The sequence below is a fragment of the Ammospiza caudacuta genome, chromosome 1, assembly GCF_027887145.1.
Source record: "Ammospiza caudacuta isolate bAmmCau1 chromosome 1, bAmmCau1.pri, whole genome shotgun sequence".
Classification (NCBI taxonomy): domain Eukaryota; kingdom Metazoa; phylum Chordata; class Aves; order Passeriformes; family Passerellidae; genus Ammospiza; species Ammospiza caudacuta.
In genome coordinates, this window is record NC_080593.1 from 79,919,001 (window position 1) to 79,943,989 (window position 24,989).

Here is a 24,989-nt window from a genome sequence, read left to right on the forward strand (position 1 = left end):
AAGGGTGCTGTAATTTAGCAAAATGCCTATGTTTGGAAATGAAAAGAATATCTGTTGGGAAGTCAGTGTAAGACTTTTACATGCCTTTGCCTTTCCCTGCATTGTTTTATATTACAGATATATATGCATATGCATATATATATGTACATATATATACATGTTTATAGATGTAGATATAGATATAGATATAGATATAGATATAGATATAGATATAGATATAGATATAGATATAGATATAGATATAGATATAGATATAGATATAGATATAGATATCTCACTGTTTTTCAATCCAAAAGCTTTGCCCGATTCATGTGGCATCTACTGGGTGGAGTCTACAGTACAGCAAGCAGGGAGCAAAGCCCCTGTGACTCTTTAGGTTGCAGCTGGAAAATGCAGTTGTATGGAGTAACTTATACAATAGAGTTATGAAAACATAAACACAGATTAAAAACCCAGGTCCTGATGGAATTTCTCTGAATGGCTTTATGTTCTCACCTCCACAGCAGTTAGTCCATACTGACCATGCTGATTGGGTATTGTAGCACTGAGGTGATGATAGATTTTAAAAATCAGATAAAACTTCTGGTTTTATGCCCTTCACCGAACTGTTTTTTGCTTAGCTATGTTAGGCTTTTTGCCAAACTGATGAACCAATTTCTAGTGGATGCAGCAGATTTTTTCAGTGTTAAAAATCCCTCATCTTGTATGGCAGAAGGAAGTGTTGGAAACATTGGTAACTTATCATGTAGTCACATGCTGAAGTTGATTGTCATGACGTTTAATTGGTGCTAATCATGCCAGGCTAGGCAGACCATGAAATCAGCTGGCCAGGTGATGTTTGCCTGCTGCCTGCAGCATGGGAAGGCTGGGAATGGGGCTGCCAGGCTGTGTTCCCAGAGCAGGAGGTGGACAGAAACTCCCCAGCTCACCCTCACCTGCCTTTTGCTGTTACAGTCATCTCCTTTGCCTGCTTTTATTGCAGTGTAAGTCTTGGAAGTGTTACTGAAGGGAAACTTTTTTATAGGAGACAGGAAGGAGCAGCACAGTGCGCAGGGAGGTGAACTCGTAGTGCTGCTTCCCTTTAGTTGTGAGGAGACTTCTTTACAAAATAAACCTTCAGCCATTATCTCTGCCCTGCTTTGAGTTGTGGGATGAGTCTGAGGCTTTTCCATTTTTCATTCATAAATGGATGATTTATGAAAGACAAAATCTGTCAAACACCTGCAGTGACTGTAACATGATGAGTCTGACTGTAGGGCACAAAAAAGAGTTATCTGGTCTCAGACAGGCTCATATTACACCCAAAATTGGAAAGTTTGATCCTTTCAAGAGGCATGCAGTTACCCCTTCTGTGTCAAAGGAAAGTATGTGTTCTCTTGTTTTAGTGTTTCTTTTAATGTTTTACTATTTGCTCTTCTCCTCGTTTATGTAGTTGAGCCTTGATTGTTGCCATATTATTTATTCATAAATTCAGCACTTTTTATATAGATACCTTTCTTCTTCAGTTTGACTGGAAGTTGTCAGACCACATTGGTAAGGTGCATGTTTGGGCACAAAAATGATCAAATTTTACATGCTACTGTGTTTTCTCCCTCCTGCCTTGTTACCTACAAGGCCAGTAGGCAAATTTTGGTAAAAACATGCAGGAGGTAATCAATTAATAATTCGAATTATAGTAATTGCATCTGATGCACAACTCAGCAGGTCGATCCAATATTTATATGATTTTAATGATGGATTTGAAAGCAAATTACAACATCATTACCACATCAAAATGAAATTTCTTAAAAGCAGAGTGATGCTTACATGTTCCAAGATGTCCCAGTGATGCCTTAGAGTGTATTCAGTTTGGGATGAAACCAAAGGAATGGACTCGAGCCAGCTCTCTTTTAGTCCTGACTTGCTTTCCTTAGGCCTCCCATTTTTGAGTCTCTGCATGTTATTGAAGAAGCTCACATGTCATTCCAGACTGCAATGGAAGTGATGGAGTTCAGCAAGGAGGAAGTACGAGAAGTTCTGAGGCTGTTGGCTGGCATTTTGCATCTGGGAAATGTTGAGTTCATCACTGCTGGAGGGGCACAAGTGTCCTTTAAAACAGGTGAGAAGGCTGTGCATCCCAATCTAAATGTTTTTTGGGGTTCTGAAAGCCTTATTTGTTGTTAGTATATCTGACCATAGCAAGGACAAGGAGTGAAAGGGTTTTACTGCTTTTTAACATCTGTAAATGTTAATTAAAATGTTACTTTGGGAGCTTGGGATTTGACAGATAAGGCAAAGTAGTCTGCTGCTGGATGCTAATTTGGGAAGACCTTGGGCACATACTTATTCCATTAACAGTAATGAAATTCTATTTGAATCTAATTCCTTCTTTGAAATATTCTCAAGCCGATAAAACAGAAGTGCTCAAATACATTCCCTAACCAGGATCTCCACTGAAAGTATCTTTTTTTAGAGCTTGCAGTATTTCAATTACATATCTGAAAGAATGTGTTGGTATGTCTAAAGATTGAGCTGGTGGGCATTTAAAATGTTTGCTTAAGCATGGCATTAGAGAGTAGAATTATGTACTGTTTTATATACCACATTATAGCAAAACTGAAGATTAAAGTATGCATGGAAGAAAAATGTCACTGGTTAATCCTCGTCATCCCAAGGAAAATGGAAACACATTCATGTGGACAAAGAGTCTATTAATGTTTGTGTCTGGAAAAGTGTGTTAGTAGATTAAGTTCTTGATGTAGCATTAAGATGAAAATAAATATTTGTGACTTACTTTTGATGTACTTCTACTACTAACTTCCTTCAGTTGCTCATATTTATGCCTTTTCATGAGCAGCAAAACAGTATCCTAGAATTTCTTGTTGTGTTTTCATCTTTAATCCCTGTCATTTCAGGAGTGTCTTAAATGGTGGTGGTAGTTGTAGTAGTAATAATAATAGTAAAAACCAAATTGGTTTAATAGCTTTATATATTTAAGGACATATTAATATTTGTCTTTCTCTTTTGCCAGCCCTGGGTCGATCTGCTGAGTTACTGGGGTTGGACTCCACACAGCTAACAGAGGCATTGACTCAGAGGTCGATGATTCTCAGGGGAGAAGAAATCCTAACACCTCTTAGTATACAACAGGTAAAGGCATCTCAATTTTGACATGTTTCTAGGGTCTTTGAAAGATGTTTTAGTCTTCAAGTCTAGAGAAATCAGTGATCACTCAAGAACAGAACCTTAGCTCATCCATCAGAGTTGTAATCAAAAGTATTACATAGATTTTTTTGGGAAGGGTATAATCTCTTGAGATCTCATCCTATAATTCTGGCCAGGGCTTATTGCTTGTCCCTTGTTATTTTTATGAACACTGATTACTTCCCATTTTTTTCAAATTCTAAACATGTAGGCTGATATTTTTTTCACTATTGACACTTGTGTAAGGGGAATGTTTTTTCAAAATTTTCAAGAGAAATACTTTTATCATTTACAAGAAGACAATTAGAAATAGGTATGCATAACATGTTTCCCTCTGGAAAAGGGTGAATTAAGGTATTGTTTCCTACACTTCTCTTTCTTTCCTCCACACCTGAAGTTTATAATTTCCTAGTTTTTTGAATGCTGCCTGAAGTGTAATTTTAAAGCCACATTTTTAAGTGCAAGTTTTAAGTTAAACTGTTAAAGGCCAAATCATGATGCTTTGTAAGTGTTAATACAATTGCTGCCAAACTACATAGGAATAGGGAGCTGCTTGCATTATGCATTGTTTTGTGTTGTGCTAAGCACACTGACCCGCAGAATCTTGTCAATTCTCAGTCGTGGAGTGGTTGATGTGTTGTCTATTCCCTCTTTAACACAGGCAATAGACAGCAGAGATTCTATGGCTATGGCACTTTATTCTCAGTGTTTTGCATGGGTCATTAAAAAAATCAATAGCAGAATCAGGAGCAAGGAAGACTTCAAGACTATTGGAATTTTGGACATATTTGGATTTGAAAACTTTGAGGTAAGTTTCAAAAGCTTATTCAAATGGATTGTCTGATATTTATGCTTTATTTATTTATGCTTTACATATTTTTGTCATCTTCTTTGGAACTTGATTTTAAGCATGTTATTACCTAACCTATTCCCTTGCTTGCAAAGTAAAATACTTGAAGTGTATGCATTTTTGAAAATTTCTTGTCTCTTTAGGTAAACAGTTTTGAGCAGTTCAATATTAACTATGCAAATGAGAAGCTTCAGGAGTATTTCAACAAGCACATCTTTTCCTTGGAGCAACTGGAATACAGCAGGTAAGAGAGAGAGAAGCAATCTGAAAGAATTTTGACAATATCATGTTCACTTGAATTCTTAGTTTGCAGCTACCTTAGCTTCCTTTGAAAGTCTCTGTCTGGAGCAGTGTATTTATAAAAGCAAGCTGATTTTACTCTAATTTGCAAGATAAATACACCAGCTTCTGCTATTTCTACAGTTAAAATAATTTCAATAAAAAGGCCCACTTTATTTTCTTTAGGGAAGGACTAATTTGGGAAGATATTGACTGGACAGACAATGGAGAGTGCTTGGATCTTATTGAAAAGGTAAGAAAGAATTTGATAATGTTACCTACTTTTAGTTGTTTGTTCTGAGATAATATGTCTTTAAAACATTTTTCAACGCAAAGAACAAGTGAAGAAAATGGTGGATCTTGCATGTTTAAGTAGCAAACTTTTAATCAGGTCATTTTCATCTATGGCTGTGTTAAGGATTCTATTGTGAGCCCTTTTCCGTGCAGCAACTTTTCTCCATGTGTGATTATATAAAAAAGCAACATTTGGAGATGAATAAAAAGAACCACTTGATCCATGCTGTCTCCTGCCATCAGTGCAAGGCGGGCTGTGTGTGTTATCTCCGTGGCAGGGTGTGTGACTGCGGAGTTCAGACGGGCACAGACGCGAGTGGCAGCGGGCAGGGGATCCAGCGGGCAGGACGTGACTGCAGTCAGGGCAGGATGGCTTTTCAGGAGCTGCTCTGCGCCCTTGGGAAGTGGCTTATTAAAATGTGCACCTGGACAACTGTGTTTTCCTGAGAGGCTGTTATCAACCTGGAGCTTGCTGGACACATTAATTAACTGTGGGGTAGCTTGCTTTGTTTACCACCTCTTCTACATGAGAAGTGGGGAACATCAAAGGAAATCACACAGAGGCATATGTAAAGCAAAGGGAGGTTGTGCTTCACCCAGGGTGAAGTTAAACTGTGTATCTTTTGCTCTGCCTCTGGGCACTGTGGGTGCTAAAAGTTTGCAGTGGTTCAACAACTGGGTGCATAATTATATGAAAGAAACTTTTTTGAAAAGGCTGTTTTACGCAAACTCCTCAGACTCCTGATCATTGGAGGTCTTGGAGGCTGGGGATAGATTCTGAGGCCATGTCACTGTATGCATCTAAAAACTGCCTATGTCAGGAGAACTGATTCTTCCAGTAGCTCGTTTTTCTTTATTTTGTCCACACATCATATGCTCTGTATTTCAAAAGGAACATTGCCAGAAAAACAGGATTACAGTCACCTTCAATAGTGGGGTTTTAGTTGTGTATGAGTGGTTTTGTGCCTCTCTGCACACAGCAACTTCAAGGACTGTGATTTTTCCAAACAGGGGACAACAGCTGTGTTGCTCCATGCACTAATTCATCTTCTGCCTCTTCTTTGTGTTCTAGAAACTGGGACTGTTAGCACTCATCAATGAGGAGAGCCATTTTCCTCAAGCTACTGACTCCACCTTATTGGAGAAGTTGAATGCCCAGCATGCTGTATGTGATATTTTGCTGATATTTGCTGTGCAAATGATGTAGGATCTCTTTGCTTTGGTAGAAATTCAGGGTTCAAACATATGGGTGCATTGTTCTAGAGGCTTTTTTGGATGTGATCCTACTTCCCTGGCAATGCATGTACTTTGTTGACAAGTCTGAGTTGGTTACTGGAAGAACTTATCCTTGTTGCTGTTCACTTAAAGGCTTCCATTGTGGTGAATAAGTCAAATTCTACTCTAAATGAGAACTCTGTCAACCTGCAGTAGCTCAGGTTATTTAGATCTTCAGTTTCCCTTGATGTAATAAAGCATTTACCTTGATGTCATTTACTGAAATTTTGCTGTTTCCTCTGTTCAGATTAATGTTACCTTTATTTGTGATACTGGAATTATTTTTCACAATTTCTGGGATGCAAGCATATCCACCAATCTTCATAACTGCCAGTTTAAGACAGAGCCTTCTGTTTCAAAGTGCCTTCTATAGATGGTTCTGCCAGATGGGGTTCAGGTTTAGTATAATGCCTTTTTATGTGCTATAAATCTGTTATTACTGCATTTGAAGCAGCCCAGACTAACAAATCCTATTATCATGAGTTGCTTGTTTGCTTTTGGAGCACTAATCTTCCAGAGAGTTTACTGGAAGACAATGGTCTGTTTAGGTATGGGTTGAGAGGATTATGTGACAACCCCCTCCAAATTTTTCTCTTTTTTTTTCCCCCTCCAATTAGAACAATCCTTTTTATGTAAAACCAAGGGTTGCCGTTCACAACTTTGGAGTGAAGCACTACGCTGGGGAGGTAATTTCTTTATTTGCTGAAATTATTCCAAGCAGAACTTTCATTAGCTTAATTTTCCCCCAAGGCTGCTCAGAATTAACTGAAGCGCTCTGTTCCCTCAGCACTTTTTACAGCACCACTCTTGTGAGAGGTGCCTGACTGTTTGACTTGTTGTTTGAACCAGCTCTGTTTCCTTCTAGGTCCAGTATGATGTCAGGGGGATCTTGGAGAAGAACAGGGATACTTTTAGAGATGATCTCCTGAACTTGTTACGTGAAAGCAGGTAAGTTTCTGCGATTTTTGTTAAGGTCATGATGCTAAGGGGTGTTGTATCAACTAATTCTGCCAGGACTGAACACATAATTCTGCTGGGGTTTGAATATGTTACATGTTGCATAGCAGCAGAACCTTGACAGACCTGAAAGGAGCACAGAATGACACAGAGATGAGCATATCATATCACAGAAATGAGCATATCAGAGTTGCCTGTAAGCAGGTCTGACTGTAATCGATTCTCACAAAGTTGGGTTTACCTACACTGTACTATTGTTGCTGTTCAGTCCAGGGGCTTCCCAGAGAACTAACTTGCTGCTCTGTAATGAGTAAGGATGCTGGAATGGGGTCATGGTTTTTAACTGTTTCAGAGTGCCTCATAGGCAGCGTGCATGTGTGGGTTTTTACTTTATGTTTGTGTTTCTGGCATTCCCTAATTGGTTGAACACTTGCTGTCGGAGACTGCCAGCGTGCAAACTGCCATATAGCAATTGCTTTGAGGAGACAACTTTTATTAAGATTTATCTGACTGAAAGTCTGAGCTTGGATGCCTTTGGTACCTGCATGTCTCATGTCATTGTGCTGTGTAAGGTCTTAGAGTCCTTATGGTGGTACCCTGTGAGCTGTGGTGGTGTACCACATCCTTTTTGTAGGTGTTTGGTTGAGACTCCAGGACACACAGAGGAATGGCAGAAGAAGAGGGAGCTGAGCCTGGATGTTGCTGTCTCATCTGGTGCCCTCCCCTATCCCATCCAGTCATCCTGCCTTACTGTGCAAGTTGTTTGTTTGTAAATCCCTTAAACCCTTCTGTGCCAGGGAAACTGTTAATAAGCAATTCCTCTGTTATTTTTTCTGGATTTGTGACATTTCTGATATAACATCTGTCAACTGAAGTATCTAGGCAAAAAAATATTAAATTAGTTAAATGAGCCGGGCCTGGTTTTGCTTTTACACCAACATCTGTATGGAGCTTCAATTAAAATATCTGTGTTTCTGTAGAAATGCTAAGAGGAGCGTACCCAACTGATAGGGTAGAAAACAGCATGCACAGCTGTTATCTGAAAGTGAGACTTGCATGGGTGCCTGTTTTGTGTTATGTCCCTAACCAAGCTGGAAGTCTTGTTTTTTAGTCTTTGTTCAGGTACAATTCTGGTTGCAGTCAGCTGCAGTCTTGGTTGAGTGAAATGCAGTAGAGCCTCCAGGACTTCACACTTAATTTCCCTAATGATGCGTTTGGAATTGAGAAGAAAGATCCTCCTTGTTTTGTTTTTGTTTTGTTTTTTCTCTCCTGGATAAATTCTACAAAGGCAAAATCTATTGTTTATTAAAGATTGTGGAGAAAATAAGCAAATAAATAAGTGAGAAAATAATCAAGAAGCATGTTTTTGATGGTGGAGCTTCTTGCTAAAAGACAGTGCTTTCTTTGCGTTCTACAGTGGTGAACCTCACAGTCTGCTAAGATACACTTTAGAAATACTATTTTTCTTTTCCATTTCAGTCTTGATTTCATCTATGATCTGTTTGAACACGTTTCAAGTCGCAACAATCAGGACACTCTTAAATGTGGAAGCAAGCACCGAAAGCCTACTGTCAGTCTCCAGTTCAAGGTCAGTTAATGTGTCAGCTCTGCTCTGTAGCTAATCAGTGACAGACAGACCCTGGTCAGTAAGGAGCAGGTGCAGATTGAGAAAGGCAAAACTTGAGCATGAAAACATTGCTGTCTCTGCTATGACACTGCCCTTGCTGATTAACTGATTGACTGTCCTGCTTGCTTCAAGTAGGCACTAACCTTTCTGTCACACCATCCCCACAAAATCCTGTTGCATTCCCCACTTGCCTATTTGTTCTTATTTTAAAGCTCGTCTGTGAAGTTGGTCTCTCTTGTCCTGATTTGTCTTTATAATCTAAATCCAACCACAAAATCCCTCAAAGCCTTACAGCAGTGCCTGAATGCTGAGAAAAATAAGTGCTGAATAAATACCTCATTAAGGTGTTGCCTTGCTTTAACTTAAAGTTTGGAAGGCATTTTTGTTAAACACCTTTTTATGAGGCTTTATAGCCTCTCATCAAAAATGGCACCAAATTGAAATCTAGCATAAAGTCTATCTGCAAATTATTTAAAAGGGAAAGATTGGCATGGAACATCTCCTAAATTGCATGAGTACAAGTCTGGATTAGTTGCCTTTCATTTTGTTTGAATTAATATGCATTTGCAGAGTTCATTCACTTTTTTTAAAGAAGAGCAGACTCAAACCCCTTAAGGGCAGATTTTATCCTAACAGACAATTGCTAAGTGTTGGGCAGAACAGCAAGGAGTGTATACTGGGGCACACACAATGTCTTTTATTAAAAAACACTGATGTATTTTCGGGACAGCTTGCTTGTGCTACCATAACTCATCTCAGAAGTATCCATTTCTTGTCATGAGATGGTGTTATTTGCTGGTTTTCTGGGGTAACTTAAGGTACTGTTTCCACTTGGTTATTTCTAGATGTTCAAAGTAGACCTTTAAAATGTTAACCTTACAAAAACAGACCATGTTTTTTGCTCATTTGGCAAGGTAGAACAAAGTGTAGTAGTCCTTCTGTTCTCTGTCAGAGGCCCTGGAAAACATAAGGGTGATAAAACATGAAATCAAAACCTTATTGCCTCTTATCTAATGCTGCAGTAACTGACCATTAACCAGCTGGGCTGCTTTATAAGATGTTGACCTTCACATCATGCCTTCCCCAGAGAATTAGGTTGGGTGTTTTGTACATGTTTTAAAGCCTTACAGGGATTAGTCCATTTTATTTCAACTGAAGATAAGAACTTTGCCTTCACAGTTTTATTCTCATGATAAATGGTTGACTCTTCTTTTCATTTGATGACCTGCCTAATGCAGGCCTGGGGGTGCACACAGAGGAGCAGAGTTTGGATACCATCTGTTTCAGCCTGTTGATTACCAGGCCAAGCTCCAGATTAGCTCATCACCTGACAGTGACTTAGAGGCTTGCAGCACTGTGCAGAATCTGGCTAGTTGTACCCAGGTGAAAGTGAAAATAGTTTAAATCATTTTTGTTTAGACTGACCAACTTTTCCAATCCAGGCTCCAAGTGGGAGCCTGGGATGAGAGAATTGTGCACAGATGTGTAATGTTCACACAGGTTTAATAAGAATAGAGCTATACTTTTCAGAGCTGTAAATATTTGTCTTTACACAAAGATTTTTGTCTTTGTATGTTCTGTTTAATATTTGCTGCTCAACTCCCTGGTCCATAGGCTGGGAAAACAAGCAAACTAAGAACTGCCATTTATGTTCCCAGTAATTTTGCTGTTTCCTCACTTTGCCCTGCACCAGTGTGTGCACAGCCATAACTCTGCCTGCTGCCTTTTTTACTGCATGTTCAATCACCAAGTAAGTGCTTGGTCTGCAGATTAAAGCAAGAATTTGTTATAACAGACTGACATTGACAGTTTTGCTCCAAGACATATGGCAGGACACACAGTGTTGCTCCTTTAAAATGTGCACTTTCTGCCTCCTTGGCAGCCTTCTGTGTATTCTCTCTGCTGCCTGACACAAAGTGCCACCTTTGAGGGATGTAACTTCACCACTGCTAACTTTGTGGGCTCTTGAGCCTGAACTCCTCTCCTGTACAATCATTTGTATCTCTGCAAAGTAAATGCAAGACTTCAGTTTAAAAAGGTTCATCAGACTTAATGATACAGAATGAGGCAAGTTGGAATAAGATACAGAATGATGGCTCAGGCGGGAAAGGGCGGATGTGTAATTAAAGTAATAATCATAAAAGGACTGAGGGATTTTGTGATTTTTATCTCCAGGCTGAGGTTAGACTGATAGTCTAATGTGCATTGGATCATTCAGAGTTCTAAAGCTAGGAAAAAACCTGTTGTCTTCAGGGAAGATGGAAAATGAGTGGGTTTGGGGTGGTTGAAGTGAAAAGAAGAAATCTGAGTTGGTGGATTTTGCCATAGACCCCTTATGCTTCGTTTTGACTTGCTGAAATTTAGGTGTTTGGGAATGTGGATCCTAAGTCGTAAGCGGTCATTTGAAAGATCCCTGAAACAACAATTTTGTGTTTCCTTAAGAACAGTTTTCTTCCTATCAATCTGTGAGTCTTGTTCATTGTTAAACAGTGATGGCAGTTTTGATCAGAAGAGCCAGTGGAAGAAGGGAACGCACAGGAATTGATCCCGTCCCTTTGGAAGCAGGAGCTCCCAGGGTGCAGTAACTTCTGGTGTGCACCACTAGGTGTTGCAGTTAGATGCTGTCTGCAGTGCTGAGCTGCAGGAGCTCTTGTCTGGGGTTATGTTGCTTGTACAAAAATCCAGCTTGTGAGCTACTGTCTTCTCTCTACCTGTGTTTCAGGAATCACTTCATTCTTTAATGGCAACGCTGAGTTCTTCAAACCCTTTCTTTGTTCGGTGCATCAAACCCAACGTGCAGAAGGTAAGATTTTAAATGGTGTCCATCTTTTCTGTACATCTGAGGCCTAATCTTTTGCTGCCTGTCTGGTTATTTACCACTGTGTGAAGCAGAGGGTAGCATTCTTCACTGATTTTGTAGAAGGCTTTCAAGGGGAAGGCACTGGGAAGGGCTTTTGATTTCTTTTTTTTTGCATGTGGATTATGGACCTCTTTAAAAGTCATTGCCCACAACTCTGATAAATGGCTGGCTCTAAGGAACGTTATAAACAGAAGGTAGAAGGCTACATTTCTTGTGTGACAACTGTGTGAGAGCCTTTTTAGGGAGAAAATATCAAAATCACAAAGTTTTAAGACACTATAGGCAGTGATTCAGATGTGTATAGAAAAACTGGTGTGAATTACTCTCTTGTCAGACTCTTGGTCTTTCAATTTATGAAAATACCTAGAATTGTACATGTTGGATGTTTTGTTCTGTTTCAGATTTTTGTTTTTAAAACAGGCTTGGAGACTAAGGCTTACAATATCAGTTTGTCTTTTAAGTTACAAATAATGAAAGGCTGTGTCAAGATTTGCCTAAATATGGTGGAAGGCTCTCTAGAAATGAAGTGGTAATGGTACAGTAGACACTGAAATTAATATTGCTAGCCTGATTCTAGTATCCTGGGGTTTTTCACATCTGTTTTGGGCATAATAGATTGTTGTTTATTATATGGTCTGCTTTTGTCAAAAATACAACAGCCAGAGGTGCTAGTAAATCTGATTTATGGTTTTCACATGGCAACTCAGAGATTGGTGACTTTACTATAAATCCATATTTAGATGTTCTATTTTTCTGGGCTGCCTAGTTAATCAGGGTGCCATCAAAACAAATGTGTGGATTTCATAGATTTTAGTGCCACCTGGACAGTGGACATCCTTGACTTCACATGTTTTCCTTTGCTGACTGTTCTGCTTTTGTGATGTGCCAAATAACATGCAGACTTTGGGCACCTTAGCAAGAGGAAGCAGCTTGGAAGCAAATAAAAACAACTTTCTGTGTCTTGAGGTGTTTGGTGCTCTGAGGTGTGAAGTCACCCAAGGCAGCTGAACCCACATGGATGACAGAGCCCTGGCAAGTAGCTGGGATTCGTGAGCTTGCATGTTTAGCAAAGTCCCTGATCACAGAAGGAAGGCAGTTTTGAAAAGCTTCCCTGCTTCCCTGCTCCTGTTTCTGTCTGGAAGCCCCAAGACCCTTAAATAGAAGGATTTTGGTAAAAATTTTTTAGGTTTTCCTTATCCATCTTTTCATACCTGACTAATAAGGCTCATCTGCACAGTAGCAAAGGTACAAGGATTTGCTGTGACTGATTCAAGAACCAGGCATTTATTGCATTTCCATAGCAAGGAAAACACCGAGTTCCCACTCCTATGTTCCTTGTTCTTCCAGTCATTTCCCATTAAAATGCTTCATCCCTTACAATTTTGGCATGTTACTGTATCTGTGCATATATTTTAATACCACTAAAACACAGTTCTCACAGAATTAGCAGCTGTGCAAGGAGAAGAAGCTTGAGACAGTCTCTGAGGACCACCTCTAACTGCAGGAGTGCATGCAGGAACAGTTTGGGAAATTCCTCTAGACAATCCATTTCAATGTACATGTTAAATCTCGCTGAAATCTTATGCAAAAATGGTTGTACTTGTTTTCCATTTGCCTTTATTTGATTGCAAATTTCACTTGAAATAATGGCTTTACTAAATAAGAAATACTGTTTGAAGAACAAGAGTCAGGTGTCACAGAGCTTATCTTTTGTAGCTGATTCAGTAGAAGACTTGACTGAAAAGGGTAAGGAAAGCCATATATAATGCTTGTCAATGGCATTCTTCATTCAGAGAAGTGTTACCAAAATGCACCTTTGGGATTCACTGTTGGAAGTTTTGCCTGCTGTACGCTGCTCTCTGTGCCCCACTCCCCGTTGAACAGACACAGTAATTTTTAGTGCTGACCTTGTGACATTGGTGGTGTATCTCCTTCTGCAGCACTGCAGGTACTGGAGCAGGCACAAAATCAGCATTTGGCTGCTGTGTGTGTGCCTTTGCTGGATTTGTAGGTGCACATCCCATTGAGGAGTTTGCAGTTTATCCTCTCATACAACATGTCACTTCTTTCCAGCTAGACAAAGGAAAATAAGGTGACGACTCAGTTTGCTGTGACCCAGCATGGCTCAGAGACACAGGAGCTGTGCATGGACTACCAGGGATCACCTGACTCACTGTGCAGGGCTGGTTAGAAAAAAAAACTGCATAAAATACTCGAATGAGCTACTGAAATGAAGTAAACTTGGATCAAAAGAAAGTAAAAGGTCTCCACTGAGCATTTTCCTCTGTGTTTTCCATCTGCAGTCATGGTGATATGGAATGATAAATGTCACTCGGAAGGTACTTAAGCAGTGCTTGCCAAATACCTAAGTATGTGGAAGGAAGGGATGTTTTACTGCTTTTTTGAAATACACAGCATTAAAGGAGTGCTGTACCAGAGAGATTTGTCAAGGATCGAGCTGAAATTGTGTTATTGGGGGCAAAACCTCTCCATCTACTTGTTCCTCTCTGGATTGGATACAAATAGAGGGTACACCTATTGGTGAACATCCTTTGTAACTGGAGGGGAGGAGCTGGGGGAACTCAAGAAGTGTGTTTGAATTCTGCAAGTGAATGAAGTTAAGCAAATAGAAGTCAAATTCAAGCCTTTGAAAAGCAGAATGTATAGCAAGCTACTTCCTCTGTTGTTCTAGATACTGAAGTGTATTCATGTTGGTAGCAGATGTGATAATTTACAGTAATTATTTAATTGTTTTAATTTTTCTAAAGTTCAGTTTTTAAATATGTTGCAGTGGCAAGCAAAAACAATTCAGCTTAAGCAGTAAACCACTGAACATTTACATATGAAAGCAGATTCTACACTCATTAGTGCAATTTCCTAAAGGGAGCGCATGGAGTACGTGACCTTTTGTCACACGACATTTCAGCAGGCAGGCCTCAGACAGAAGGACAGAGGACCCATTAATCTTTGGGAGACCCCAGAACAATCAGGGTATCTGTTTTCACAATTTCCAATCTGTTCTGAACTATCTATAACATGGAAACTTTTCCACTTGGTATGCTTAATGAGTGTTTTCTGCTAATGAAGTGTCTTTCTCCTCAGCTCCCCTTATCTTCATGCAGCTGGCAGAACTATGTATCATTTCACCCCTTTGAACTTTAGCACATCTTTCTCTCTTTCTTGGGTTCATGTTTCTTTTTCTGTCTCCTGTTTTATTTGATAATGATTCCTCCCTGCAACCTTGCCTTTTCTGATCTCTGTCTCCTTTTCGTCATGTACCTTAAATTAAAAAAAAAAAAAACACCACCACAAAAAAACCCCAACAACAAAACCAAACCAACAACAAAGAAAAAGACTGTATTTTTAAAAGAAGCTGCAGCCATTGCTAAAATCATCAGCTGAATGTTCTTCCAGCTTGCTGCTATTAATAAAGTTGCTAAGCCTTGATGCTATTCAGGAGACAGATCAGAGTAAATTTCAGATCCAAACTTCCTATTCAAGCTCTTTCAGGAGCAGAAGTTTTCCTGTCACCCAGAAGCAGCCAGCCTTGTGCAGCTTGGCTCAAGTGCTCTCTCAGGTTTCCATTTAGGCTATTTCTTGAAGTTACATTGGCATAATCTCCAGTGGCACGATACTGGTATAATCATAGCAAGTGACCCCACTTCCAGCATCTGCAGGGCTTCAGCTGTGCTGGTCTCTCAAAACCTCAGTTATTATAGCTTGTTTTTATAATCCCCTGTTCTTGAGACTTCAACAGGTTCAGATGTGGCCGTTCTTTCCTGCACATAAATAGGTACATGCAAACTTTTCTTTGGTTGCAGATCTAAGACCAGTATGGTCCTGATAGACAGAATCCTGTCTTAGTTATAGTTCACATGAAGTATTTAATGTAGACAAAAAATTCACTTTTTATATTGTTTTTATAGGAAACTTGTGTTGATGTGTGCCATGAGGCAACAGGATTGCAGGGTCCCTGTTCATGTCTGTCTGCTCATTTATTGTCTGTCTCATTCCTCTGTTGAAGTGATGGTCTTGTCACTGTCAAGATAAAAGCTGCCTTCTCTCAGACCTCGTGATCTCTAAAGGGACAATTCTGTTTCTCTGCAGGTTTTTACATTAACTTTTGTTTAATCTTAAAATTTAATTAGGTTAGGTAAATAAGTGGGGCAAAATTAAACCTGTATTGTAAAGCTACTGCAGGGTAGGGGCTACAGGGAGCAACAGGAAAAATGAAACTGGTAATACCTTAGCAGTTCAAAGGAAGACTGGTAGAAAAAAAGTCTGTAATAAATTCTTAGAGTCCTATCATGCTCCATATTCATTCTGGGAAAATTAGTATCAGGGCAGTAAGATTGTTAACATTGCTTCTGGGGGCAGAGCCATTTGAAGGGATCAAGGTATGGCTATTGGCACCTGCAGTGTGCTTTGAGGCATAGGTCATTAATGACCATGAGACACCCTGGAATAGCAAGCAGTTTGTCCTCTAATATGAAATAAGATACAAACCTATTTTGCTTGGCGCCTGAATTAAAGCCGTGTTCTTAAAATAGCTCTGAATCATTACAAATGTAAGTTCAGCATGATACCAGCCTAAACACCAGGTAGAAGTACAGCTCAGGAATGCAGTGCAGAGGAACAGTGATAGCAGAGCTTGACCCCATCTGCAAGGGTGATTGTGTACAGGGTGTGGAGCAGGTACAAGTGCAGGGAACGCAGTAGGTGAGCTGGTTGTCAAGCTGGAATTGCAGTATTGTCATATTGAGACATGGCTATATGAATCACTGAGTTTGCCTTCTAGGGAGATTTTTTTTTTTTTTTGTAGAAATATGGATAAGAGTGCAAGTCTAATGGTACTGCATTGGGAAGGATACTGACAGATAACTTGAAAGATTCAGGCAGAGAAAGTCTGAACTTCAAGGGTATTCTACTGTACCTGAAACAGACGATTGCTAAGCATCTGGATAACTTTACTTCTTTACTTTCAGAAGTCTTTATTTTAAAAAATTATCCTTAATTAGTGTTCTAGTTCCAAACTTCTATGCCCATGGAGTTGTATACCAAGCATTTGCTTTATACAGTAACAATCAGCAGACTCTGGGTCTCCTTACAGGGGAGCAGATGCCTTTGTGGGTTTTTAAAGATGCTGAGCCCAGCAGTTAAAAGCTGAGAAGTGTTAGGCCCTAAATGGAGGTGTCTCTATGGCTTAGTCAGTTGCTCAGCCCTGAGGTAGCTCTGCTGCAGCATAGCTGCAGTGGTGTCTGGTACTGGGAGCTAGCAGATCACGGGGTCAATTTGACTTGCTGTCCATAAGGAAAAGGTAATAGATAGCCTGGTCACATTAATAGTTACTCTGTCATACTTTGAAAGTAAAGGAAATAGATAATGTAGCCCAGGTGGAGCTGCTGGGTGTGTGTGGGCTGTCTGTAGAAAGTTAAGGTCTAGCAGTATTCATTTACAGCTGTATAAGCAGCTCATATATTAGAGATCCTTATTGCCTCTTTTAAAAATCTGTCTTTAATCTCAGTTTTTCTCAATAAATACTTGGTTTAAGAAAGCTTTCTGGCTGCCAATTACTGCTGTCATTGCTTCTGGAGGCAGCAGAGCCACAGGCTTTGAGCACAGATTGCTCTTGCTTGGGCAGCTTGGGTCAGACTCAGGGAGCTGCTGCTCAGGCTCATCATTTGGGAGAAGAGCAACTGTTTCCCAAAAACACAACATGTTGGCCTGATCTGACAGGTCAACAATTGCTAACTATTCATCCTCCTTACCCTTTAACTAGCTCACAAACCTTTATTATTCATAACCAGGAAGGCGCAGTCAGAAGGTGTGGTGTCGTGCCTGGCCAACGCCACTTAATTCAGCTACCTGGATCTTGTCGCCTTGGGTTTTGCAGAATTACATAGCTTCAAATCAAGGCTTGTGGAGTATGTCCCAGCTGCATCATTTTGTGACACATCACTTGAGTAATTAGGTCAGGCGCTGGAGGACTCATTCCTTAGGTAAAAGTGGTAAGGAGAGTGGGTGTGAGGAGAGCAATCGCTCCTGCTCGCTGAGTGCTGGCAGTAATGTAACGTGTGAGTCTGACTCCCTGTCTGAAAGAGCAAGGTGTTTCGTGCTATGTGTAAGCCATGCCTCTCTTCAGTGTCCTCTCTGAAAGATCACTCCCATCACTGCTGTGGTGCAGCCTCTTGTTAATGCTGCCTGAGAGCCACTGGGTTGTCCCTTTGTCCCCATCCCCGAGTATCCCCGTTTGCTGGGCTGAAGTAGGTCATTCCACTCTCCGGGCAGTCACCCAGGCAAGGCATGTTCTTCTTCTTCATCAAGGTTTGTTGTTTGCTGAGCAGGGCTGACGAGGCATTCCTTTGCTAAGTGTATTAGGATTTGTCTTTCAGTGACCGTGGTTAAGGGGTTTAAAATTGATCTGTTTAAGGCTAGGGACAGAGAGCTGAGATGGGATCCTGCAGGCAAGGGAGCAGACACTGTGCTGTAAAGGTTGTACCCAGCTCCAGGCAGAGCGGGCAGACAAGAGTTTTACTTGTTTTGCAGCATGTACAATTTGGTAGGACTGTCCACAAGTGGTAGGAGCAATTTCTGGATCTTGGATAGTAACTGCATGTGGCAGTCTGTAAGCAGGATGGAAGGACACATGGGGAGCAATTACTGCTTCAGGAGGGACTTGGATGGGGGTAGCCCAGATGGCAAAGTATCAGAACAATTCTGTGGAAAAATCAAATGCCCAGGGATGGGATATTTTTAATGTGCAACGTTTGCTTTGTAGTTCAGTGTAATATCTAGAAGTGAGAAAGATTTTGACTGCTTCAGCAATTGATCTGCCAGCAGCAGAGGATCTTACTGCCTACAGCTGACTTCAGGCACTACAATAATTCTGGCATGTTGTACCACCTGATGGATATTTTTTGTAGCTTATGAATTCCTTCATATGTGGCTATATGGCATGGATAGGTAATTGTGGAACTGCAGCTACTGATCTCAAGTCTGAAGTATTTGCTTTTTATAAATACCAGCAAAGAACTTGGCTTTTCTTCCTTCTTGTGCGCTCTACCAAGCATTTGAATTGCAAACATTGTCATGCAAATGTGTGCGTTGAAAAACTGTATACTTCATCAAGCTCTGGAAGTTTTCTTCTTTAACTACTACAAAAAAAAAAAGTCCCCCCATCTCTAAATGGCAATTTATATTCAAATCCTGTTTGCTGTGTTCTCATGGTAACTACTCCGAGGGAACATGCACAGTCCATGATAAATAGACATCTCTAGAGCTCCAAAAGCATCGCTGGGGTACAGAGCATTGTTCTTTAGCGAAAACTTTAAAGTTCAGAAGCCTCTTCCTTGCTAAGCTGTGTCATAGGGCATATTGTGCATTTTATCTCTTAAGGTTTAGGAATTTGTTGGCTGTGAAATATATTTACATTCTTGCTGCCTATAAGGCGAGATTAGCCCTCGTGTCCTGTTAGTCAGGAATATCTTCAGTGATTGCTGTAGAGCCAGCCCTCGCTAGGCTTGACTTCCTTTGAGTAGCAGCAGGAATGAATTAAGCAAGTACAGCCAAAGATATCACATGAAAGACTTGAAATACCAGAGCTGAAGAAAGCTCTGTTCTGTGTGTGTCTCTGTGTGTGTGTGTGCATAGCTGTAAAAAAAACCTGCTAAAGGTTCAGTTTTTCACAATGGACGAACGCTGAAGGGGGAAAACGTCTTAAAAGGTAAGGGGTTTAATTCATGCAGGCTTTTTAATTTATTTTAATCTTGCATACTTGAAGCTGCAGTGGACTTGTAGAAGAAGTATAGAAAGTACCTGGAGTTTGCCTGAGCAAGCTGTACTGGAAACGTTTCTGAGCTTGTATTTTCTTTTAAAGAGGGTAAATGCATGCAGAATCAAGTTTATGAGAAAAGAACTGAATTTACTGGTCTAATCATATTTTCGAACTCCGGGAGAGCTTTGCGGCCAAGCAGTCTGCTTTAATAAATCACACTTTGTTTGAAAGTTAAAGGGATGATTGTTTGCAGAGCTGGGAAAAAGTCAACAGAATTAGAGCTGTGAGTGCAGATGGGGGAAGTCCTCTGTTGTGATGATGGGCTGCTTTCTGGAGAAAGATCTTTTCTGTTGATCAGTCCATAGTGTATGTTCAGTAAAACCACCTATGTGAAGTTAAGGATTACAGTGTTCCTGCCATTTATTAAGGCATAAGGCATGTATTTTTGCATTGATTGCATTATAAGAAAGTAATACTGGGGACAAATGTATTTGGCAGTGGTGGGGGGGAAGTCAAGCAAGGTATCTTCAGAACCCAGAAGTCTCAATTAATTTTGTAATTTTACTGGCAAGGCTTTGATGAGGCACACTTGAAACAGTAATTTTTTTTGCCATAGAAATACAGGAAATGGAATATGCCTGGGGAGAAAAAAACCACTGCAGTAGTAATGGAAAGGACAGCATAGCAGTTGGTATATATTGATCTTCTGTGCTGCGTCAACTCTCCCTTCTGCCCCCAGTGAAACAGCCCTCTAACGCAGCAGCTAAAATAGTGCTGTTCACCACTGGTTGCCTTTGCTTCTGGGATCTGCACTTCGTGCCTTGCTTTCCCACTTAAAGTGCTTGTCTCTGCAAACATTAGAATTCAGCCACAGGGTAGAAAATTAGGATAAAATTGCTTGAGAGAACCTGTTATGAAGGGAATGGGTTTGATCCTGCATCATTGAAGTCTATGGGAGTTTTATTCTGGTCTCAAGAAGTGCAGCCCTAGATTTGCCTTGCAAATATAGATGGAGGGTACATGATCTGATAAAGTGCCTATGGGACCAGGAAACAGTGTTGCCATAACTTGTAGTTGTTCTTCTCTCACTGATGTTAAAATATGTCCTTTTAAACCCCAAGTGGTAGCAGAGGTGGTAGGTCAAAATGTAGCTGGTTTTGTTGTATGCACATTGATGATATGTATTCAGTATTTCTTCTGCTAAATCTTCTTTGTTTCAGAAAAGATAAGATTTATTTTGTTTCTCATTTGTTGGCTTTTTCCAAAAAAATGTATTTACAACCTGTAGCATAAATGAAAGCTTAACAACAGTGGTTATAACATAAAAAACAGATTACTGAAGGTAAGAGTGCTGTCTCAGCTGTTCACAGATCTTTGTGAAAGCTACCCTCAGAACACAAAATCTGTGTGAAGAGCAGAAGTTAATGTTGTTTAAGAGTAGAACTTGGATCAGTGACTAAACCTTTTTCTCTTTGACTGTATCTATCTGCTTACATACATACATATATGTGAGTTTTCTTAATTTATTCGGAACAGGATGCAGCAAAGAATTTGCGGGGGGACCTCACTATGATCCATTTGTAAGGGCTAAGTACACTTCGGAACAGCTGGTGCCACCTCATCAGATGAAAAAATAAACACAAACTGTTTACTCAAAGAACATCAAAGTGTTTTATCTTTGTTGTCTTACACTCAGAATTTACTGTTTCTGATGGGTTTAGGCAGTTTATAAACCTCAGTAGCAAGGCAGGTCTGTTCCTGTCACTGTCCATAGCAGTCAGGTTGTGGTTTCAGTTGTATGAAGTGGAATGTAGTAGATGTAAAGTCTGTGTTTGAGGACATCATCAGAGCTGGTAGGGTGGTCAGTCTAACCTACAGGAAGTTTTTGGTCAGTCTAACCTACAGGAAATTTTTGGCTGACACATTATGAGGTTTGAGGTTGCTCTCATTGGTCTCTCTCCACATTCCTCATGTGTATTCCCTGTTCAAGCAACAGGGAGCTGGGCAGCTGGTGCTGCTTACAGGAGCTTTGCTGGGGAGGTGATAGCAGCACAGTTCCTCAGGCTTTGTGGGCAGTATTTGTTTTGTTGCTTGGTCTCAAGCACCAGGCAAGTGCACACAGTTCAGGAAGTCTGTGAAATTGCTGGTTGCCAAGAAGCCCATTGCACCATGTAAATCATTTGGGACACTGGCAGGTTTTTTGTTTTGGCAGCCACCTTGGATTGTGGCATACACCCATGAGTATTATCAAATATCTAGTGTAGGGAAGGCAAGTTTGTCACCAAACTCATAGTGCTATGTTCTGTTTCCACTGTTCACATGATGTAATCAATCATGGCATTTTTGAAACTCACTCTAGGAAACTCCTAAGTAAGTGGTGAGTAGGTGCTTCGGAGGGGTCTCCAAACATTTTTTAGTGAAGCAGATAATGTGGATGGGTTGAGAGAAGAAATCCACTTTCAGAAAGCCAGGTAAATGCCAGATCATCTGTGATACTGGCTTTCTCAAGGGAATGGCTGCCCGGATTCAGCATGATGAAGATGAGTATGTCCATCTGCAGCTTGCCAAGCACACCATTTTTGCATACTTCATAGTTAGCCAAACAGAAACAGTGACCTGCCTCATCAATTAAAAGTAGTATTTCAAATGGATAAATGATGATTTTTATTACAAGTGGTGCAGCACTTAAATTAGCATCAAGGAAGTTTTTAATGTAGGCACACAATTCACATGTCAAACAAAATTGCTTTTAGGAAAACTGATTTTATCTCAAGTGTTCCCTTCTGAGTCAAACATTAAGGGTTATGTTGGGTTATGTACTTAAGCCAGCCTAGGAATTTCTCAGGGAAGAAATGGCTGTTCAGCCATCTAAAATTGCATTTCCCTGTGACCCCTGGCATGCACAACACAGCACATCTCTAATCAGCCTGGTTCTTACAGGACATGCACATCTCCTTGGCCTCGATGAGCTCTAAGCACACATGTAAATGCTTTGCTTAAGTTATTATTGGTTTGATGCTGCTTTGGCCAGCATGTAACAGGGCCACAATACCTCTTGTCACACAGCTGTGAAGGGGAGAGACATTTGTGCAGCTCCCTTGCAGTGCATGCCCAGCCTAAAGTCAAAAATCACAGAGAAGATGAGACTTGTTACATCCATTGCTTCCAGTTGTGTGTGTTCCATGCAGCTGGCCAGGTCTCAGAAAAACAATGTTGGTAAGGCAGCAGTGAAAATGCTCTTAAACACTCATGGAGTCTCAAGTGTCTCTTTTCACCATGATCAGAAAATATGGAAGAGGGATAGAAAAAAATCTACTTCTAGGACAAGAATAGGCAATATCTTATTTGAGTATGACATAACAAATTGTAAGGCCATAAGTAAGAGCAGGAGTTTTCTCCGCAAAATCATCTTAAAAATGGATAGAGTCAACCAAACGTGTGATTCCCGTAACTAAGTGAGGATGGAGCTAAACCTTACTGAAACAAAGGGCTGTTGACCAGCATCCATGGCTGTGAATTCTGCAGGCTTGGAGGAGATGAGCAGTAGCACCACAATTAAGTCACTCAGAAGGCAGTTGAATGTTAAATTAGTTAGATCCTGATGTATTGTTACCATTTATTATCATTGATTCTTTCTCTGGCTCCTTAGATACGTATGTGTAGATAAATCAGTTTATAGTTACTTTGATGACCATATTGATATTAGGGAGGTTTATTGCCATTCATTTTGTATAACCCTACACCATGCTAATAAAGCAAAGTGAATGTACTCTATAGTTAACTCTTACCTCACAGTTGCATAGGAATTGGAACAAAAAAGTCATGTTAGTGCTTATCAATGCATAACCTGTTGCAGTGATGTGACAGTGGTGGGGTTTTTTTTTCTCTACTGAATGCAATTAGTATCAATGCAAAAGACACAGGAGCTTCCTGCTGTTCTGGCCCAAGGTGATGTTGTTCACCTGTGTGTGGCCTCTGTGGCAGCACAGAGGGCTGTGATCCACACAGCTCTGCCATCTCATGTTCATATAAAATATGAAGAAGTCAGTCAAGGGGCTTTTTGTGTGACTTACACTGGGAATTGCAGAATTTTCAGAAATATCTATTTTTATTTTGAGGTAGTTCTCAGAAGCACCAAATAACTGAAGGAGGAGACTCTCCATCTCTCAGTGGGAGGATGGGATGGGACTGTTGTGTTATAACTAAGCTGTCCAAGGAGAGCATACTTATTGCCTTTTTCTGTGAAATTAATGTACACAAGAATGAACAACTGCCTTCTTTTTCTTCCCCTGCCCTGCAAACACACATATGTGTGTGTACAAATATTTCACTAGTCTTGTGCCTTGTCTAATCGGTTGCAGATCTGCAAAGCAAGTCCTGAGTATATAATGTAAAATTGTATAGGAATACAAGAACAGCAGCTCAGAGGATCAAATTAGAAGAAAAATGCCAAAATTAGACTGAGAGATATACTGAGATATAAGATACAGTAGTAATTAACACACCAGTTACATGGGATTGAGCTGGGCCATTCATGTGGACCATCACACAATTCTTGCTGTCAGCCAGGTAGACATCTGTGCTGATCACAAGGAAATCCATCACCTCTGTAAACTGGAATTTCCCCTCTCTAGACTTAAAAATGGTCTTAAATGCTGATACTTAAAGGAGATCTCCAGACCACACACTGCAAGTCTGCTGGATCCCAGCTCTGGAGCAGCCCCCCGGTACCCTGGGCTCCCTCAGGTTGAAGCGAGCCTTTGGAAATGACCCAAATGAGCCGGAGCCATGTGCAGCCCACTGGGACATTATGGTGCCGAGGCGTTTGTGTGCTGGGCACTGTGGCAAGGGAGGGCCAGCGCAGGGAGTTGGAGGCAGGGATGCTCCGGGAGGGCTGGCTAGCAGAGCCCAGAGGCAGCTGTGAATGGAGCCCTGTGCTGGGCTGGGAATAATCTGCCCTTTCAGTGCTGCCCGACCTCGGGTGTCCTAGCAACGCAAAGCTGCTCGGCGGAATATTTCACGGCGTTCCTCATTTGCACGTATCAGATATTGGCTGTGATTTAAGCCTGGCTGATTTCCCATTATGGCTTTCGAACAACGGGCTCGGTACAGGAAGGAGAGGAGAAAGGGCTACTCAGGAGAAAATTTTATAAAACCTTTTTTAACACACTTTTTTTCGGCAGAGGAATGGCTCTGATACATTTCCTTGCTTGATAAGGCACGGAGCAGCAAGTCTGAGCATTACGTCAGCCTTGTGCCTTGTAGGCATCTTATATGGAGAGAATGAACTGCCAAATGCATTGGAAAAACTGCTGGTGGCCTCAGTATTGAAAAGGGGGCATGATCAAGTGCTGACTTTTTAATGTTTCTTGAATTTTATTTTATTATTTTTATTTTTTTATTTTTATTATTTTTTATTATTATTTTTATTTAGTTTTTTTAGCTATGAAGTTGCAGGCCCTTGGGGCCTTACAACAAGCAGGAAAACTCTGCATTTAAATCAACTAAAGCCAACTGACACTTTTATTATTCTAAATCTTGTAGTTTGCAGAGGTATGATTCGTGATTGTTGTGTCACACAGCTGAGCAGCACAGGTTTGCTTACAAATCACTGAACTGACTTCTGAGATAGCAGGGAATTTTAAGTATTCTCTTTAAAGCAATGCCTCAAAATAGAAGAATATCAAGATGTAAATGGCATTTGGGGATGGGATCCTAAAGAGATAGTGTGTGATGAGACCTAGAGAAGCAGCAGGTGGGTGCCCAAGTCTGAAACTGGGAATAAAGTCAGATTTGGATTCAGAATCCTCTTCTACTCCCCTTGTGCTCTACAAGTTGATGTCCCTTGTCCCTCTGTGGAATGCAATGTTAGTGCCCCCCACCATGAGCT

The 24,989-nt window shown here is 40.6% G+C and overlaps 1 protein-coding gene across 1 annotated transcript in view; it reads left to right on the forward strand.

Moving 5' to 3' along the window:
• Positions 1 to 24,989, forward strand: part of MYO10 (myosin X) — a 163,986-nt gene that overhangs the window by 100,693 nt on the left and 38,304 nt on the right. Inside the window, exons 10-19 of the mRNA XM_058818033.1 lie at positions 1,969 to 2,098; positions 3,011 to 3,129; positions 3,845 to 3,991; positions 4,177 to 4,277; positions 4,499 to 4,565; positions 5,679 to 5,771; positions 6,499 to 6,567; positions 6,747 to 6,829; positions 8,318 to 8,426; positions 11,188 to 11,268. Of these exons, the coding sequence (XP_058674016.1) occupies positions 1,969 to 2,098; positions 3,011 to 3,129; positions 3,845 to 3,991; positions 4,177 to 4,277; positions 4,499 to 4,565; positions 5,679 to 5,771; positions 6,499 to 6,567; positions 6,747 to 6,829; positions 8,318 to 8,426; positions 11,188 to 11,268 (999 nt within the window). The remainder of the gene's footprint in view (positions 1 to 1,968; positions 2,099 to 3,010; positions 3,130 to 3,844; positions 3,992 to 4,176; positions 4,278 to 4,498; positions 4,566 to 5,678; positions 5,772 to 6,498; positions 6,568 to 6,746; positions 6,830 to 8,317; positions 8,427 to 11,187; positions 11,269 to 24,989) is intronic.